General features: G+C 34.3%; 1 protein-coding gene across 4 annotated transcripts in view; it reads right to left on the bottom strand.

Annotated features, from left to right (window-relative positions):
- LOC149784417 (protein PHTF2-like) overlaps positions 1-21,730 on the bottom strand; it is a 124,894-nt gene that overhangs the window by 74,041 nt on the left and 29,123 nt on the right. For all 4 annotated transcript variants that reach the window (XR_016413855.1, XM_089932473.1, XM_089932472.1 and 1 more), the window contains exon 2: positions 16,676-17,056. Coding sequence is in view for 3 of the 4 variants with exons in the window: in XM_089932473.1 (XP_089788599.1) it covers positions 16,676-16,717 (42 nt within the window). In the remaining variant the exon portion in view is untranslated. The remainder of the gene's footprint in view (positions 1-16,675; positions 17,057-21,730) is intronic.

Genomic DNA, 21,730 nt, shown 5'->3' with positions numbered 1-21,730 from the left:
AAAGTGAGTTCTGAAGGATCCTACATTATAATACAGTTACCCATGAAGTGAGTTCTGAGGGATCCTGCATTATAATACAGTTACCCATAAAGTGAGTTCTGAACAATCCTACATTATAATACAGTTACCGATGAAGTGAGTTCTGAACGATCCTACATTATAATAGTTACCCATGAAGTGAATTCTGAAGGATCCTACATTATAATACAGTTACCCATAAAGTGAGTTCTACATTATAATACAGTTACCCATGAAGTGAATTCTGAACAATCCTACATTATAATACAGTAGTCCCCCTCTTGAACGGCCCCCCTGACCAGCGGCCACCCGCTCCTTACGGCCAGAATCCGTTGGCACCGACGAGTTTGTGTTCAAAAGTACCCCTCGCGAAAGGCCACCCGCCTAACGCGACGAGCGGCCAGCATATTAGTGCAAAATTATAAAATTTACCCCTCACAAGCGGCCGCATTTTATTTGAATATGTATCCAGAACCAGTATTGTATTCATGACGTATGTTAAGTAATCCGATTTCTGTTTGCCGATGTCAGGTTTTCGTTACTGAAAGAAGTGTTGAGTAAAGTACATTTACCACTAAGGTTAATATTATATCATTTACGCCTCACGAGAAGCCAAATTTATTCCATAAAAACCGAGAAAGACTCAAATTTTAATCCATACAAAAGGGTACGTACATATTATCCAATTAGCCTTACTGCTGTGTTATCATAAGATGTCCGGTTTAGTCACTCTGATAATTGTTAAGAATACAGTAGTAACAGCTGAGAAGTGGCAGTATCGATGTACAATACCCAAGTCAGCAGGAAAATGGTTTAATAGCCTTTATGGCTTCCCTTTGTAAGATATTGAGCTTGTTCACTTTGGTAATCAGTGGCTATTACTGCTGACAATAATTGTCAAAATTACGAATCCTTGCGGCCGCGAGGTCAAATCTGCGTGATGTTAATGGTACATATCGAAGCCGTTTTGGCTTCTCTCACTTAGTGTAAAGAAATGTATAAATGCAATAGGGTACCAGACTGCGACTAACGAATCATGTGACAAGATCACTTCCTTTGAAAACACGGCAATTTGTTTAGATGCATACAAAATTGTTTTATCAGTATTGTAGTTCGCAACATGAATAACATACTGCAAAAAGATCAATATGTCATCGAGAAAAAAAAAAATTCTCAGTTTAGAGGAGAACGTGAAAGTTATTCAACGGGGGGGGGGGGATGTCGCAGAAAAATAACGTCAGGAAGACTCAGATAAACAATATCGTAAAAGATAATGAAACAATTCTGCAGAAGTGGAAAGGTGAAATGGACGGAGAAAGGAAGATTGTTTGAGCCAGGAGACGTTTGTATGCTGATTTGAAAGACAAGAAAAAGCAAAAATTTTGTCAGTTGAATTGGAATATGACGACTTTATCGCAAGTAACGGATGGTTGCACAGATTTCAAGTGCGACACAATATCAAGAGTTTTGTCATTAGTGGCGAATCAGCTGATGTTAATAATGAAGTTGTCGAAGATTGGAACAAAAGACTAAACGAAATATGCAGGGGATATGACAGCAAGGATATTTTTAATGTGACGAGACTGTTTTTTTTTTGTTTTTTTTTTAGAGTGATACCAACAAAGTGACAGATGATGTGAACTGTAACATAATTATAAAGACAGTTTTAAAACTATCAATGGTTATTCATAGCATTCTTTTGCAAATGATGACAAAGTTTGTTTTACATTTATTTCACATCATTCATGTGATTTTTTAATTAAAATATTAAATATTTAAAATTAAATGCACTTGTGACTTTTTTCATATGTATTTACTATTCACATTTGTCATCCCCCTCTAGAAAGGCCACCCGCATTATAAGGCCACTTTCCTGGTGCATTAGGGGTGGCCTTATAAGAGGGGGACTACTGTACAGTTACCAATAAAGTGAGTTCTGAACAATCCTACATTATAATACAGTTACCAATAAAGTGAGTTCTGAACAATCCTACATTATAATACAGTTACCAATAAAGTGAGTTCTGAACAATCCTACATTATAATACAGTTACCCATGAAGTGAGTTCTGAACGATCCTACATTATAATACAGTTACCCATGAAGTGAGTTCTGTACAATCCTACATTATAATACAGTTACCCATGAAGTGAATTCTGTACAATCCTACATTATAATACAGTTACCCATGAAGTGAATTCTGAACAATCCTACATTATAATACAGTTACCCATGAAGTGAGTTCTGAAGGATCCTGCATTATAATACAGTTACCCATGAAGTGAGTTCTGAAGGATCCTGCATTATAATACAGTTACCCATAAAGTGAGTTCTGAAGGATCCTACATTATAATACAGTTACCCATGAAGTGAGTTCTGAGGGATCCTGCATTATAATACAGTTACCCATAAAGTGAGTTCTGAACAATCCTACATTATAATACAGTTACCGATGAAGTGAGTTCTGAACGATCCTACATTATAATAGTTACCCATGAAGTGAGTTCTGAAGGATCCTACATTATAATACACTTACCCATAAAGTGAGTTCTGAACAATCCTATATTATAATACAGTTACCCATGAAGTTAGTTTTGAACAATTCTACATTATAATAGTTACCCATGAAGTGAAGTCTGAAGGATCCTACATTATAATAAAGTTACCCATAAAGTGAGTTCTGAACAATCCTACATTATAATACAGTTACCCATGAAGTGAGTTCTACATTATAATACAGTTACCCATGAAGTGAATTCTGTACAATCCTACATTATAATACAGTTACCCATGAAGTGAATTTTGAACAATCCTACATTATAATACAGTTACCCATGAAGTGAATTCTGAACAATCCTACATTATAATACAGTTACCAATAAAGTGAGTTCTGAACAATCCTACATTATAATACAGTTACCAATAAAGTGAGTTCTGAACAATCCTACATTATAATACAGTTACCCATGAAGTGAATTCTGAACAATCCTACTTTATAATATAGTTACCAATAAAGTGAGTTCTGAACAATCCTACATTATAATACAGTTACCCATAAAGTGAGTTCTGAAGGATCCTACATTATAATACAGTTACCCATGAAGTGAGTTCTGAGGGATCCTGCATTATAATACAGTTACCCATAAAGTGAGTTCTGAACAATCCTACATTATAATACAGTTACCCATAAAGTGAGTTCTGAACAATCCTACATTATAATACAGTTACCGATGAAGTGAGTTCTGAACGATCCTACATTATAATAGTTACCCATGAAGTGAGTTCTGAAGGATCCTACATTATAATACAGTTACCCATAAAGTGAGTTCTACATTATAATACAGTTACCCATGAAGTGAATTCTGAACAATCCTACATTATAATACAGTTACCAATAAAGTGAGTTCTGAACAATCCTACATTATAATACAGTTACCAATAAAGTGAGTTCTGAACAATCCTACATTATAATACAGTTACCAATAAAGTGAGTTCTGAACAATCCTACATTATAATACAGTTACCCATGAAGTGAGTTCTGAACGATCCTACATTATAATACAGTTACCCATGAAGTGAGTCCTGTACAATCCTACATTATAATACAGTTACCCATGAAGTGAATTCTGTACAATCCTACATTATAATACAGTTACCCATGAAGTGAATTCTGAACAATCCTACATTATAATACAGTTACCCATGAAGTGAGTTCTGAAGGATCCTGCATTATAATACAGTTACCCATGAAGTGAGTTCTGAAGGATCCTGCATTATAATACAGTTACCCATAAAGTGAGTTCTGAAGGATCCTACATTATAATACAGTTACCCATGAAGTGAGTTCTGAGGGATCCTGCATTATAATACAGTTACCCATAAAGTGAGTTCTGAACAATTCTACATTATAATACAGTTACCGATGAAGTGAGTTCTGAACGATCCTACATTATAATAGTTACCCATGAAGTGAGTTCTGAAGGATCCTACATTATAATACACTTACCCATAAAGTGAGTTCTGAACAATCCTATATTATAATACAGTTACCCATGAAGTTAGTTTTGAACAATTCTACATTATAATAGTTACCCATTAAGTGAAGTCTGAAGGATCCTACATTATAATAAAGTTACCCATAAAGTGAGTTCTGAACAATCCTACATTATAATACAGTTACCCATGAAGTGAGTTCTACATTATAATACAGTTACCCATGAAGTGAATTCTGTACAATCCTACATTATAATACAGTTACCCATGAAGTGAATTTTGAACAATCCTACATTATAATACAGTTACCCATGAAGTGAATTCTGAACAATCCTACATTATAATACAGTTACCAATAAAGTGAGTTCTGAACAATCCTACATTATAATACAGTTACCAATAAAGTGAGTTCTGAACAATCCTACATTATAATACAGTTACCCATGAAGTGAATTCTGAACAATCCTACTTTATAATATAGTTACCAATAAAGTGAGTTCTGAACAATCCTACATTATAATACAGTTACCAATAAAGTGAGTTCTGAACAATCCTACATTATATTACAGTTACCCATGAAGTGAGTTTTGAAGGATCCTATATTACAATACAGTTACCCATGAAGTGAGTTCTGAACGATCCTACATTATAATAGTTACCCATGAAGTGAATTCTGAAGGATCCTACATTATAATAGTTACCCATAAAGTGAGTTCTGAACAATCCTACATTATAATACAGTTACCCAGGAAGTGAGTTCTGAACAATCCTGCATAATATAATACAATTACCCAGGAAGTGAGTTCTGAACAATCCTACATAATATAATACAATTACCCAGGAAGTGAGTTCTTAACGATCCTACATTATAATACAGTTACCTTTGAAGTGAGTTCTGGACGATCCTACATTATAATACAGTTACCCATGAAGTGAGTTCTCAACGATCCTACATTACAATAGTTACCCATGAAGTGAGTTCAGAAGGATCCTACATTATAATACAGTTAACTGAACATCATACCTAAGAAAAAGATACAAAGTTAAGAGTGTTTTGATTAACTGTCATGGTCTGTGGGCCTGCACACAATTTTAACATTGTAATTAATTCAATACTTTAAAAAATTACTCAGTTAATTGAATGGCATAACTATGAAGGACAACAGGTCATACATTACGAAGAGTGGTCTCCTATTAACCATCTGGTTTGAAGGCTTGCACAAAAAGTATGCTAAATAATTACCAACAAAGTTAATTAGTTTTTCCACCATTTCCTCTCAAAACTTGTCTCACAGGATATTGGTATGTTGTAGTAAAATATAGCTGACTGCCCATCGTACAAGAACCCGTGGGGGGCCCCGAGTGGCCGAGTGTTCTAAAGCGCACACCGTTACAGATCACTGCCATCTCACCTCTGTCTGCGTGGGTTCGAGTCCAAGGTTCGGCTAGCGTGGGTATGTTGGAAAGCCTGCCAGTAGCTTCTCGTGGGTCGGTGGTTCTTTCCTGGGTTTTCCAGGGTTCTTCCTCCACCAGTTATACTGGCCGCCATGTATAGCCTATCTTGTGCTGAAAATGGCATTAAACCCTAGAACAACAACAACAACAACAAGAACCCGCACAGACAGTGGTGAAATTGCAGTGATTAGGAAAAGCATGTGCTTCTGATCACTCAGAAACCCGGGGACCCATGTGTTCTTCAACAGTTGAATGTATTACCAAAATAATATACTTAAAGATAATACATCACTGCCATCAAAATGCTTGAACCTGTCTTGACAGTAAAAAATCTAATGTAAATATCTGAACGAACCAAATCAATTAATTGCTGGAAATGTTGACAGCTTCATTACAAATAAATATAACCCAACTGTTTTCATTACTTCCTACTGACAACACTTAATCCACATGATAATCAGGGTAATTCACTGCTTGGTGGTGGACTACACCATCACCAGTTGTGAAGTATACATTAAATAATTCCTACATCATGTTCCGAATTGAATTATTTATTATTTCTTGCTTGATGTCCAGAAATGTTGTACAATATTTAAAATTCTTACAAATTCTGAAAATGCAGTGTCCAGAAAACACGAGGGTCTGATTATTTAGCTTCATTGTGGTACTCGCAATGAGCCTTGTAGATCACAAAAAATACTAAATACAAAACACATTGAGTTTTAAACATGAAATATTTATGCCCATAAATTAAATCAAATCTTGCATCTACAGCTCTTAAAATGCAAATATACTATTGTGTTGCCTCTAAATACATGCATGTCATCAAATCACCACAGATGAACACACAAACACAATTTGACTCTAAATAAATGCATGTCACAAAATCACCATAGATGCACACACATATAAAACTTGACTCTAAATAAATGCATCAGATAACACACAAGCAAAACTCTAAATGCATGTCATAAATCACCACATTTGAATACACGCACATTAAATGACTCTAAATAAATGCAAGTCATAAAATCACCAGAGATGAACATGCACACACACACACACACACAACTTGGTTCTGAATAAATGCATCATAAAATCACCACAGATGAACATACACACACTACACACACAACATGGCTCTGAATAAATGTCTGTCATAAAACCACCACAGATGAACACGCACACACACACACACAACTTGACTCTGAATAAATGCATGTCACAAAATCACCACAGATGAACACACACACACATACACACAACTTGGCTCTGAATAAATGAATGTCACAAAATCACCACAGATGAACATGCACGCACACACACAACTTGGCTCTGAATAAATGCATCATAAAATCACCACAGATGAACATACACACACTACACACACAACATGGCTCTGAATAAATGTCTGTCATAAAACCACCACAGATGAACACACACACACACACAAAGACAACTTGACTCTGAATAAATGCATGTCACAAAATCACCACAGATGAACACACACACACATACACACAACTTGGCTCTGAATAAATGCAAGTCACAAAATCACCACAGATGAAATGTACATTAAATACACACTTCTGACAAGCAATTATTTTTTCTCCTTTATAGATTTGGGTTGGGGGAGCATGGGTGGAAAATTACACCTTACATCCTTGCCATTGCCTTTTTTTAATTCTGTGAAATCTACAGTTTCCTGTAATTGGGTGTAACAATATTTTAAAAACAATTTTACTTAGAAATTATAGGTAGGTAAATTTCTACATCAAAATATTGTTCATAAATGAAAAATGAGAGCAGTTACCTTGATTTTTTTAGATCATTTTTTTAATAGCATTCACTTTGATTTTCTTTTAAATTGCTTTTGAAAAAGAATTATTCAAGAACTTTATTATATATTTAAGAGTAAATATACAGATTTATTGATGAAATAATTTTCATAATTTTTCAATCCTATATTTTTATATGTGAAAAATGTATGATTTCCCATCATGCCATGCAACACTTGATTGTGTGCCTAAAATGTTGTGCCTGTAATGACGAAAATGAGAAATTTGTAAATTAGAACAATAAAAGGACTTAAGAAATGGATATATTGTGGAGAGGGCAAATTTCTGGACCGAAGATACTGAAGACCCACTTTACAATAATGCATAGGTGCTGAAAATGTTACATATTTTAAATAAATTGTGTATAAAGTTACCAAGCATGCATACAAATATTTAGATAGATATTTATGTGCCTGGTAACTATATACATAATTTATATATATAGAGATCTCACTATCATCATCTTTCCATTTGCATAATTTCTGTTCCATTCATTTACTGATGCTAGGATACTGTGCTCTGTTATATTAGTCTATTGTTTATGTGTTCAATATATTGTTTGTATTTATAATTATAATAATAATAATAATGTGTACTTAGTACATCACCTAATCTTTACAAATTCTAAGTGCTTTACAACATTAGATAAAAATAAAAACATGTACAGCAAAATTACACACAAAAAACCCAACACGAAATTACACAATAACATGCTGACAATAAGAAGTTTTAAGAGTACTCTTGAATGAGAACACAGTGTCTTTATGTCTAAAATCTATGGGCAATTCATTCTACATAGATAGGCCTTGGTAAGCAAAATAAAGATGTCAATATAACTTTGTTTTAACAGTGGAAACGATTGAGAATGAGATTGTCTGAAGAGAAGCATAAGTTTCTAGATGGAGTGAATGCATGGGTGAAGTCAGATACGTATACTGGACTGAAGCCAGTCAACGAAATTTAGCATAGCAAACAGAATTCGTGTTTGATCCTGGATCAAACAGGTAGCCAGTGAAGGTTACAAAGCTGGGGGAGGTGTGCTCAATTCTTTTAACTCTAAGGATGATCCAAGCAGCCATGTTTTGAATTTTTTTTGAAGTTTCTGTATTAGATACTGAGACAAAACAGAAGTGAATTACTATAGTCCAGTCTTGAAAGTACTACAGAATGTACAAGTGTTTCATATTCATTACATGTTAGTGTGATGAGAGCGTAATGTCAAGAGTGACACCTAGGTTTCATACTGTGTAAATTCAATGTTGGCCTTGCTTATACTGTTTTGAAGCAAAGGGTGTTAATGATAAAGTCACTGCATGGTGATCTGGATTGCTTTAGTTTTATCATCATTCATCTACAGTGTGGCACATGTCTTCCATGTTTTCACATCAAAAATGGACCTCTTTATGCCTTGGATGGGAGCCTCAACTTCAGTTGGGTAGCTAGATTTGCATATCTGAGTGTCATCCAAGTACAACAGGCGAGACACCGGATGTTGATCTATGACACTTGAGAGCGGCTGAGTGTATAGAAAGAGAACTGGGCCAAGAACAGAGCCTTGTGGGACACCAAAACATAGATTAACTGGGCCGGAATGTTTTCCATTTATGTACAAAACTTGTGTCCTGTTGACCAAGTAGAACCATAGTAAGGCTGCATCACAAACAACGAATACAAAATGGTGACAGTGAATATATCATGGTCTATTGTGCCAAATGCTGCAGACAAGTCAAAGAGGGTGAGGACTGTAACCTTTCCACTATCCAAAGCAGAGAGAAGATCGTTAACTTTTCTCAGAAGGGCAGTTTGAGATAATGTGCAGACTGTTCATTGCTAAAAAGACTTTTTCTGAATTCAGATGAGATACAAGTTAGAATAGAACAACTTTTTTAAAGATTTTTTAAAAATAAATGAAAGGCTAGAAACAAGTTGGTAGTTCTTTAAATTGTTTGGGTCAAGTATTTATTTCTTCTAAAGAAGTTGAACAATGGCAGTTTTGAACAATCATGGTAATTCCCCAGATGAGAAAGAAGTATTGATAACATTGGTTAGTGAAGGCAATATTCAAATCTATGCAGTCAAGCATCGAGTTCACATCACAATGGGGCACTCTTCATCACAAATGTATGTACCAAATCCACAGATACTGGTTCAAGATGCTGTTAAAGTTTATCATGTATATTCTGTATCACAACTGTATGGTGATCAAGAGTCAACTGAAATTCTGTTGTCAAGTTTATCTCTAATACATTAATACCAGAAAGGACAATTCTATGTTGGTAGAACTTGTAGCCCATTCATCTTCAAAGTACGAACTGGCAATGAAACATCTATAAATCATCGATAATGATTACACTACAAGGTATGGTGGCTTCAAATATATATGTGCACGTTGTGAAAAACATTGCCAGTCAAGACAAGCTTGAGTAACATTACGAAGTTCCAACAAAACAACTGGTACAATGCAGAACAATTACTGGTATAATCCATTTAAAATGTTCAGCACGAAAGACCCCCTATTATCTACCATTCTACGTAGTTTGAAATCGTAAGTCGAGTGAGACTTTAACATGTGATACTTTTCATTCTGTCTGTAGCCCGAAATTGCAAGTTTCTTAAGTTTAATCTATTTAGCGGCATGTGCCTCTTCCAAATGGGCGATACTTTCCTGAAATGTTTGTTCTTTCCAACCATGGTTGTAACATTTAAAGCTTGGTCTTTCCATTATTCATATTAGTTGAAAGTGAGTGCTTACCTCTTTCTGAAATACAAAATAACAGCAATGTCAATTTATGAGACAGATACGACTAGCATATGCTTTATACCATTTGGAACCACACAAAAAAAGAGACTGTAGAGAAGAAGCATAAAATAACCATAACATACAAAAAACAGTTCCCATAAAATATGTACACAACTTTGTCCTTATTTCCAATGTTTATACTTACAAAACTGAGAACAGAACCATATTTAAATAAGATATAATTGGATGCAACGATTTTTAATACAAGTTTCAAAATATTAGGAAAAAAATCATCACAGGGCTTCAAAGACATGTGTCCTGATACATGATGATAGCATCTTTTCATATTGTAATATTATACTTTGTATCGATAAAAAAATATTTATTGCTAAACATAATCACAGTATGTTCTTTTTGTAAAAACATGTATGTCAGAGATGTTACAATGCTTTTTAGTAAGATATTTTGGTTTCATTTTCAACTGGAGGGAACGAAATCAAGCCAGAGTAAAAAGAATCTTGCAAATCCAGTTGACCATGGGTAACCCTTATGTTTCAAACTTTCTAGTGGAGTTTTTTGTGTGAAAAAATTCAAGGTAGTTGGTTGGTGTTGAATAGCACATCAGTACATAAAAAACTATATAATGGCTAGGCAGCTGGAGCTGTTATAAAGTGTTCTTCCTGTGCATGAAAACACCCATAAAAAGGGGGGGGGCAAAGAATGGCAGCTGAATGAGTGCAGCTTGGACAGAACTTAAAAATGCAATTAGTTTTCTCATTGTGAGTCCTACCACTGAGTTCCCATGGGAACACCACTTCAGCATGAATACAATAAAAAATATAACAGTATGAATATCTACAAAACAATTATGTGGCCACATTCAAAAATCTAAAATCTATATACATCTTAAACAGGGTAGAAAGAGTTGCAAAAGAAGATGTGCAAAAGCAAATGCATAACACAATAATGCACTAGTATGAACAACTGTACACAGTACATGTGCATGTAGTCCCCCACATTGTTTTTAAAAAACATAAAATTACTTTAGAACTTTCAAGAAGATGAGAAAAATTCTGCAGCCAGATAAAGCCTAACATGGTCTTCTAATGTCCAGAAAAGAAAATGTAAAGAAACTGTATAATATTCAGAGGTTTCTCCAGGATTCATCATTGCAAAAAAAAAAAAAACCACACTGTTTTTAAAAAACACAAAATTACTTAAGAACTTTCAAGAAGAAGAGAAAAATTCTGCAGCCAGATAAAGCCTAACATGGTCTTCTAATGTCCAGAAAAGAAAATGTAATGAAACTGTATAATATTCAGAGGTTTCTCCAGGATTCATCATTGGAAAAAAAAAAAACCAACTCAAATATGACTTAACACAAGAAAGTCAGTCATCCTAGCATAAAGATACAAAACATATAACATTCATTTGTATTTTAAAAATCCATAAATCATGTCAGTGCTTGACTTCTAGACCAACCACCATAAAGAGGTACAGTAGTTATTAAGTGACATTTTGCAATAAAGCAATGAGAAGCTTTCATCAATTATCCCATTATTAAAAGCATTGTAGTAACTGTGCTTGTCTACAATGGCAGACATGCAGTATATGGTATTCACTGGTTATGTCTTGTCAAAAACACATGGTTCTGATACATACAATATAGAACCATCGTCATAACACAAAATCCTGCTGTGCCAATAATAACAGTTAAAGGAATCAAGTTTTATCTTTATACATTCAAAGTCATTTATCACACATACATTTCTTGAACATATTTTATTGGGTATATTCATAGATAATATTCTCATATAAAACCAGTCCCCACCATACAAACTGATCACCCCAACTCATTTTAATGAAATTGCCAAAGATGACATTCCTCGTTAGCCTGAAAATACTGGATAAATTACCACATATTAATCAGGATATTTCCTTCACACAGATGTTATGTGTATATGTCTGCACCCACATAACAAGAGTACTGCATTAGTGTGATGTAACATTCCCCATAACATGAATCGATGGGGGAATGGATTATCTTACAGTGCGGATTGACCAGCCATTATTTATGTGCATTTAGATACTATGTGAAACTGGAGAGAGAGAGAGAGAGAGAGAGAGAGAATCTTCACATGGATTATTAAAACAAATGTGGAAAGGTATTGTAATTTCAGCAAAGAAGCATAATTTCGTAACTAGAAAAAAAAATAATAATAATTGTTAACATCTCTGATTATTGAAGTAAATTATTATAATATTGTTTATAGTCAGTAAAATAGCTCCAAAGAGCTTATGTTTCTTAATTTATAATGAAATTCTGACTAGAAATAAAAAAAGTCTGTCTGTATTATTTGTTATTTAATGCATGGTGATATAATTAAATAAAGGATTTAACTTTTTTGCTCATTAGTACTTTGTTATATGTCCATTAGAATAAATAATCTTCCCTCATTAGTACTTTGTTATTTGTCCATTAGAATAAATAATCTGAAGTTCTCCTTTAAACAGGCTGGTATAAAGTTTCTTGTGTGACACAAGGTAAGAAGTGCAAAGTTAATGTAAGAACTCTCAAGAGGTCATCTCTGAATCTTATCTGTATTTCTTTTAAGTCAAAATTTGTTGGTCCTCCAGATGTTTTCATTAATATAAATATTAAGGCTTTTTGATGGTCATATCAAACCATTAATGCTATTTCTTGTCTTTAATTGACAAATCAATGCGACTCCAGTTGGAAACATGTGCTATGAGACAAACGATTATCTAGACTTGGTACTCTTTATAACTGTTAAAACTGCAAGCATTTTTTCGGTAGAGGTGCGCAGTATTACCAGTATACTGTTTTGACACAGTAATTTTTTCCAGTCAACTACCAAAGTACTGGTACAGTGAAAAAATATGTACCATAGTACCTTTTCACTGTAACAGTACATCGTTAGTTGACGTCAGTAAGGAATGTACAGAAATTCGAGCAATCTTGTTACGATGTTTATGATAAAAAGGATGTATTTTCATTATTCATGACAAAATTATTTGAAAATTTTATCTTTTTATGTTTACAAAATGGTTGTCTGTCGCAAACTAATGACGTACATAACACATATGATTATAATTATGATCCTTTAATCCATGTTTGACATGTGTCATGTATCATACTCATGTAACGTTGTGAAAGATATTCAGGAAAAATCCAACTATTTGAAAGACTCTGGATTTAAAACAAAAACAAAAAAATCGTTAGTTATTCAATAGCATATTTGAATGTATTAAGTAAATGTATTCCTTGTAGGACTGGTAATCATCCCACAATTTTCAGGATTGCAGTTGTTTTCTGTCAGTACTTTACACAAGTTCTCAATGTCACTAAATATTTTCTTGTCTGTTGAGTAAGCATGTTTTATATTTACTGTACCTCTCTGAGAAATATCCAGCCTGGGTGTTGGCATTCAGCTGAAAGTTTTATATCAATAGTGTAGCTAGTAAATTGATGGTTTCAGTATCAACACGACCTATCTTTATCAACAGGTTTTCAAAAGTTGAATGATGTCATTAAACAGTATCATCTATAGTGTTAAGCCTAATCAACCTACTTTTGTTACTGATTTTTTTATTACAACTTGTACAACAATTAACATATGCAGAACAAATTCATCTTCTATATGATATTACGATTTAAATTTTCTTTTGAGCAGAAATATTTTCTTTTCCTTTATCTCAAGATAATTCTTTATTTTCTCCTAACAATATCATGTATATAATATGCTGTTATTCTGCTTCAAGTCAGAGCAAGATATTTTTTCCAGCTAATGACAGAAGTGTCAGGACCCTGCCCAAGAAAATTGAATTGCTGGTCCCAAATACAGCTGTGATATATACTGTGGTCTGTATTATGGTACATTCAGAAATACTGCAGTGCAACATTTTTCATGGTACCCAGCTCTAATTTTCACCAATGGTCCCAATCAATAGTTTGTCAAGCAGCCACTGACCACCATGAAGATTTTCTTCATGCACTTATTCTGTTACCATGACGATTAATCACCACCCATTCTGCAAAATCCATCAAAATTTTCCACTACACCAATTAATTAAACTAATTCTTTCGTTTGCGAGTTTTTTCCATAGAACATGCCTGAAAAATGTTCAAAATGCAATCGTCCCTGGACGACTCTTGTACATACCGGTACGAGGACTGACCAATCTAATTTTCTAGTAAGATATATCAAAATGCCTTCTGTTTCTTTTATGAGCTGAAAAAAGGACCTGGGCACCACAAACTTTAAGCCTACTAGGCTTGACAAGGACATTTTCTACCAGTCCTATTGTACTGAATTTTCAAAAATCTCACCTTGGTAGATTGATCTTTATCAACAATTGTGGCAGTACTTCATATGATCAGGTCTTCCTTGCTTTAGCACAGTACAATATTCATTTCAACAGGTTTAATTTTTACCTTTTTGTAAAGAAACATTTTCTGTTTAAGATATCAGTTATTTACAGTGCTCAGCAGATTGATTAGAACCTCCTGGATATCCTTACCAGTGTTAGCACTATTTACTGACCTCAAAATTTCTGCTGAGCTAATCAATAGAGCTATGCAGCTGAATATAATCACATAATGTTTGCCCAAAAGCACGATGCAGCACTCATGTGGGTGTATATTTAATCTAGATGCAACACTTGTCATGTGGGCGTATATTTAATCTAGATGCAGCACTAGATGCAATGTGGGAGTATATTTAATCTAGATGCAACACTTGTCATGTGGGTGTATATTTAATCTAGATGCAACACTTGCCATGTGGGTGTATATTTAATCTAGATGCAACACTTGCCATGTGGGTTTATATTTAATCTAGATGCAACACTTGTCATGTGGGTGTATATTTAATCTAGATGCAACACTTGTCATGTGGGCGTATATTTAATCTAGATGCAATACTTGTCATGTGGGTGTATATTTAATCTAGATGCAGCACTAGATGCAATGTGGGAGTATATTTAATCTAGATGCAACACTTGTCATGTGGGTGTATATTTAATCTAGATGCAACACTTGCCATGTGGGTGTATATTTAATCTAGATGCAACACTTGCCATGTGGGTTTATATTTAATCTAGATGCAACACTTGTCATGTGGGCGTATATTTAATCTAGATGCAACACTTGTCATGTGGGTGTATATTTAATCTAGATGCAATGTGGGAGTATATTTAATCTAGATGCAACACTTGTCATGTGGGTGTATATTTAATCTAGATGCAATACTTGTCATGTGGGTGTATATTTAATCTAGATGCAACACTTGTCATCTGGGAGTATATTTAATCTAGATGCAACACTTGTCACGTGGGTGTATATTTAACCTAGATGCAACACTTGTCACGTGGGTGTATATTTAATCTAGATGCAACACTTGCCATGTGGGTTTATATTTAATCTAGATGCAACACTTGTCATGTGGGTGTATATTTAATCTAGATGCAACACTTTCATGTGGGTGTATATTTAATCTAGATGCAACACTAGATGCAATGTGGGAGTATATTTAATCTAGATGCAACACTTGTCATGTGGGTTTATATTTAATCTAGATGCAACACTTGTCATGTGGGTGTATATTTAATCTAGAGCAACACTTGTCATCTGGGAGTATATTTAATCTAGATGCAACTCTTGTCATGTGGGTGTATATTTAATCTCGATGCAACACTTGTCATGTGGGTTTATATTTAATCTCGATGCAACACTTGTCATGTGGGTTTATATTTAATCTAGATGCAACACTTGTCATCTGGGAGTATATTTAATCTAGATGCAACACTTGTCATGTGGGTGTATATTTAATCTCGATGCAACACTTGTCATGTGGGTTTATATTTAATCTCGATGCAACACTTGTCATGTGGGTTTATATTTAATCTAGATGCAACACTTGTCATGTGGGTGTATATTTAATCTAGATGCAACACTTGTCATGTGGGAGTATATTTAATCTAGATGCAACACTTGTCATGTAAGCATATATTTAGACAAATTATTCACTCTTGAGCATTTAGCAAAAACAATACCAAATGTAACAAAACTACAAAATTTACATGGGGCCTGAAATTTACAGTGGTCCAAGGTCCAAAACCAATATTCTTCAGCTCTGGACTCCTCATATACATACTACAAGTAATAATCCATCAGACTGTTACTATTTCTTCTTTCTTCCAATAAAATCAATACAATTTGCTCTTTAATATTTAAACACCTTAAGATTTATAAATCTGCAATGATTCAAGCAGAAGCAGACCATTCTGAGACATATTTTAACACAATACCAGAAATATCCATATTTAGCAAGGACTTTATGAAGCACTAGCCTAACCTTGAAATTTGTCAAATAAATGTCCACCATTACACAACCTTAGCTAAAACCAAGTATATACTGTAGCTTAACCAAATTTTGCAATCAAGACCGAGATGTAGGATCAATACCAGGCTTATGTGGAACATGGCAGTATAGGGTCCTATTGGTTCTCGACAAGGAAACCAGAACAAGATTTTCAGGCCCTGGTATTTAAAATGTTTGGATCTAAAATATCATGTTAAATGGTGAAATCAAGTGTACTTCTCTCTTACCCTCTGTTGATACCATGCAACCGTGTCATGGATTCTGTCCATCACTCGATGGCCCCTTACTGTGGTCTGGATCCCAAAGAGACTTTACTCCAAGTTGATTTTTCCACAATGTCCAAAAATGAAAAATATATATACAATTTGTTCACACAATCTCCTGGAACACTTCTGCTTCCAAATTCTGTCAGAACCCCGCCAAGTTAAATGAAGCAATATTATATGCAAGTCTATCAAGTCAATTAGTTCCTTTTGGCTGTGTATCTCCTGTCTTATATATTTGCTGTGACTGGTACGTGAACTTAATGTTTCATACAAAACAGATGACTCTGGCCACTTTATGCAGTCAAGTTTATCTCAACAGATCCTCACATTTTATGGTCTCACCTGCAATGATATAGAATTTAATTATTTTCACACATTTATAATTATCACAAAAGAGCATCAATGATAATGTACACTGTTAGCATGACATCAATGCTGTTGCTTGTCATCTCCAACCTACATGCATAAAAAATTTAACATGATAATCATCCAAATCAGGTAATCACATGTATAATTAACGGGGAGGGTTCCAGCCTTTCAAGACCAAGTACTTAAAATTCCTGTTAAATTCTAAGCTACTGTACCAGTTTTCAAAGTTTGTATTATGAGATAATAAAGCTAAAGGCAAAAACTTAATTATCACTGTGCCACACAATGTTGGCTCTCCTGAGATGCTACAACATAAATAGAACAATATGCCCTTCTCTTACCTAATATACTGCTCTGGCTAGTAATAACCTTCATCATGGGAAGGTTATTATTAGTAAACATTCTTCATATTGCTTCTATCATATACTGGTAAACAATACTTATTAAGCTGCCTTTGACTACAACAAAGATATATGAATAAATATTCTACATTTTTATCAATAACACATACTTCACCACAAATAATTTATACAAAATCAAAAAAAGACCAACCTTCCTCAAAATTCTGTTAATGTCAGCAAATGGTTATGTATCTACGAATGTAGAAGGCAATGTCAGTAACTGGTTATGTTTGTGTGAACATACTGGGCAATGTCAGTAATTGGTTATGTTTGTGTGAATGTATTGGGCAATGTCAGTAATTCATTTATGTTTGTGTGACTGGATAAAGCAGTGTCAGCAACTAATTGTATGTGATTTTGTAGGAAAATGTCAGTAACTGGTTATGTATGTGTGAACGTACAAAGTAATATCAGTAACTGGTTGTGTGATAAATTTGTGATTCTGTAGGGCAATGTCAGTACCTGGTCATGTATGTGTGATTGTACAAAGTAATATCAGGTAACTGGTTGTGTGATAAATTTGTGATTTTGTAGGGCAATGTCAGTACCTGGTCATGTATGTGTGATTGTACAAAGTAATATCAGTAACTGGTTGTGTGATAAATTTGTGATTCTGTAGGGCAATGTCAGTACCTGGTCATGTATGTGTGATTGTACATAGTAATATCAGTAACTGGTTGTGTGATAAATTTGTGATTTTGTAGGGCAATGTCAGTACCTGGTCATGTATGTGTGAATGTACAAAGTAATATCAGTAACTGGTTGTGTGATAAATTTGTGATTTTGTAGGGCAATGTCAGTAGGGGCAATGTCAGTAACTGGTCATGTATGCATGATTGTAAAGGGCAATGTCAGTAATTGGTTATGTTTGTGTGATTGTAAAGGGCAATGTCAGTAACTGGTCATGTTTGTGTGATTGTAAAGGGCAATATCAGTAAGTGTGAATGTACAAGGTAATATCGGTAACTGGTTGTGTGTCAAATGTGTGATTGTATAGGTCAATGTCAGTAACTGGTCATGTATGTGTGACTGTAAAGGGAAATGTCAGTAACTGGTCATGTATGTGTGACTGTAAAGGGCAATGTAAGTAATTGGTCATGTTTGTGTGATTGTAAAGGGCAATGTCAGTAACTAGTCATGTTTGTGTGATTGTAAAGGGCAATGTCAGTAAGTGTGAATGTACAAGGTAATATCGGTAACTGGTTGTGTGCCAAATGTGTCATTGTATAGGGCAATGTCAGTACCTGGTCATGTGTGACTGTAAAGGGAAATGTCAGTAATTGGTTATGTATGTGTGAGTGTACAAGGTAATAATCAGTAACTGGTCATGAATGCGTGATTGTAAAGGACAATCCAGCAACTAGCAATGTATACATGATTGGATAGGAAAATGTCAGCATCAAGTTATTTATGTGTGACTGTATGTTGCAATGTCAGTAATTGGTTATGTTTATATAAATGTATTGGGCAACGTCAGTAATTGGTTATATTTGTGTGAATGTATTGGGCAATGTCAGTAATTGGTTATATTTGTGTGAATGTATTGGGCAATGTCAGTAATTGGTTATGTTTGTGTGAATGTATTGGGCAATGTCAGTAATTGGTTATGTTTGTGTGAATGTATTGGGCAATGTCAGTAATTGGTTATGTTTGTGTGAATGTATTGGGCAATGTCAGTAATTGGTTTGTGTTTGTGTGAATGTATTGGGCAATGTCAGTAATTGGTTATATTTGTGTGAATGTATTGGGCATTGTCAGTAATTGGTTATGTTTGTGTGAATGTATTGGGCAATGTCAGTAATTGGTTTGTGTTTGTGTAAATGTATAAAGCAGTGTCAGCAACTAATTAAGTGTGATTATACAGGGAAATGTCAGTAACTATTTATGTATGTGGGATTGTACAGTATCAATTTCAGTAACTGGTTATGTACTGTATATGTGACTGTATAGGGCAATATAACTGGTTACCGGTATGTACAGTATATGCGACTGTAAAGAACAATGTCTTTAACTGGTTGTTGTTGTTGTTGTAGGGTTTAATGCCATTCTTCAGCACACAATAGGCTATACATGGCAGCCAGTATTAATGGTGACAGAAGAACCCGGGGAAAACCACAGAAAGAACCATGTACCCAAGCAGGGCACCCTGTACCTGGTTATGTACCATATATGTGATTGTATAAGGCAATGTCAGTAACTAGTTATGTATGTATGATTGTAAACAGCAATGACAGCAGATAGAAATCTATATATGATTGTATGGGGCAATGTCAGTAATTGGTTATCTACCGTTTGTGTGATATAATTGCTTTATGGTGCTAATTTGTACATAAATTATAAAAAATATAATTATAAAGAAAATAAATTACAGAAAGATAAACCCTACCAAATAAAGGAAAACATGTAGAACAGAAAAATATAAACGCTAATAATAAGGTGTAAACCCTGAAAAAGGTATATAAAATAAAATCTAAAGGTACAAAATATAAATCCTTAAAATATCGGGTCAACATAATATAAAATAGTTATTTTTAAATATAGATGTTAAATATAAAAATACAGTACTCACTCATGAGAACACTGTCCACTGTAGCCACAATATAACACCTTATAATGAGACCACCGTTATAATGAAGTACATGACATATTCTTACCGCAACTTAATGCAATGAAATCCATGACTAAACTCATTTTACAGCAGATGTGTTATAATGGAGATCCCTATAGTAAAGGAGTACTGTATTGTTCATGCTGTACTGCATACATGTATATTTGTTTTGTCATCAGGAGTAGACATGTGATCAAAAATGCTGAATGATAACATTTCACAAATCCAGTCACCGACAGATTAATGACAGAATATGTCATCTGAATGGTCAACTAGCTAATGTCAATATTAGCATGTGGCAGATAACATCTCAGGCATGCCATGAATTAAATAAAATTTATCTAAAATTGTTTTTATATCATGTCTGTTTTTTTATACAGGTACATATCTGATAATTTATTACTGAAAATGCTTTGAGCTCACTGTTCTGACACTGATAATAGTGTATACCCCCTTTTCTCTCTCAAAAATACAAATATCATGTCAAGTTCAACAGACACAACATTCCTAATAATGGAAATAACCAAAAGTGCCAGTTCAGCATAATAATGCAATGCCTTCAATCAAAAATCAGCAAATCTCTCTGTTCTGGACAAAAGTTTTATATTAAAGGATGATTAATGAGTACATGTTTCTCTTTGAAGCATCCACATTTAAGTAAAATATATTTTTTAAAAATTCAGTTTCTACACCTGATAAGCAGCCTCCGTTAAGGATGACTGACAGTAATGGTGACAAACAAGGATTTCTGCAAGACAGTGTCTTGCCTTTATTTACCTCAGCCTAATGCCTTTTTTCAGTTGCTTTCAGATTACACAGGTGAATTCCCAGTTTCATACAAAATAAGTGTATATATTTTGAGGGTGGTATTAAGAACAGTTTCTATGTTATAATCATGGGCAAGTCCCAAGGAATTATGAGTGTCACCAATGCTAGCGGCATAAATAACTGGGCCTTTTATATGTAAATAGTTACAAGGTGAGGATCTCAATGATCCCCAAAGATGATCCCTCAGATTAGGACCAGTTCCAGGAACCTACATTGTCTATACAAATTAATTTATTTTGGTAATGCCAAGTGCACATAAAAACTTTAAAACAGGGCTATGAACAGTTTTGAAATGAGGAGGTGTTGACCAGGAAAAGACCTACGAGTTAATGCATGTTACATAAACAATTGCCTTTACATTGTGAGAAGTTATGTAACTAGTCATGAGATGGGGATCCCAAATGTGTCCAAGTTATGACCGCAGGGTTGGGTCCCACGGGCTAAGGACAGACTGGGGAATGCCCATGGGGCAATGTTAGTTTAAATGTTAATTAAATATCCACTTATGCAATATTTCATGGATAAATCTAAAATACGTGTGCATGTATCATAACAAATATGCACTGAATTTTACCAAGTTATGTAGGAATTAGGGGCTGACCTTTGACCTACCCCACATCTCCCTATAGTGGGGTGGGATTCAACTGAGTGATGGAAAAAGCAATTCCCATTCTCTAAACATGAATAGTAGCAAGTTTCAAACTCTAGTCAAAAGTTTCAGTTAAGGGCTTAACAAAAATGTAACATCGAGTTCATACTAATGCCAACGACTTCTCTGTAAATCACAGATAAAAAATCTAATTATGTATG

This window comes from Sinohyriopsis cumingii, chromosome 14, assembly GCF_028554795.1.
Source record: "Sinohyriopsis cumingii isolate HCF-2022 chromosome 14, ASM2855479v2, whole genome shotgun sequence".
NCBI classification, from domain to species: domain Eukaryota; kingdom Metazoa; phylum Mollusca; class Bivalvia; order Unionida; family Unionidae; genus Sinohyriopsis; species Sinohyriopsis cumingii.
This window is presented reverse-complemented; position numbering and strand designations above follow the sequence as displayed.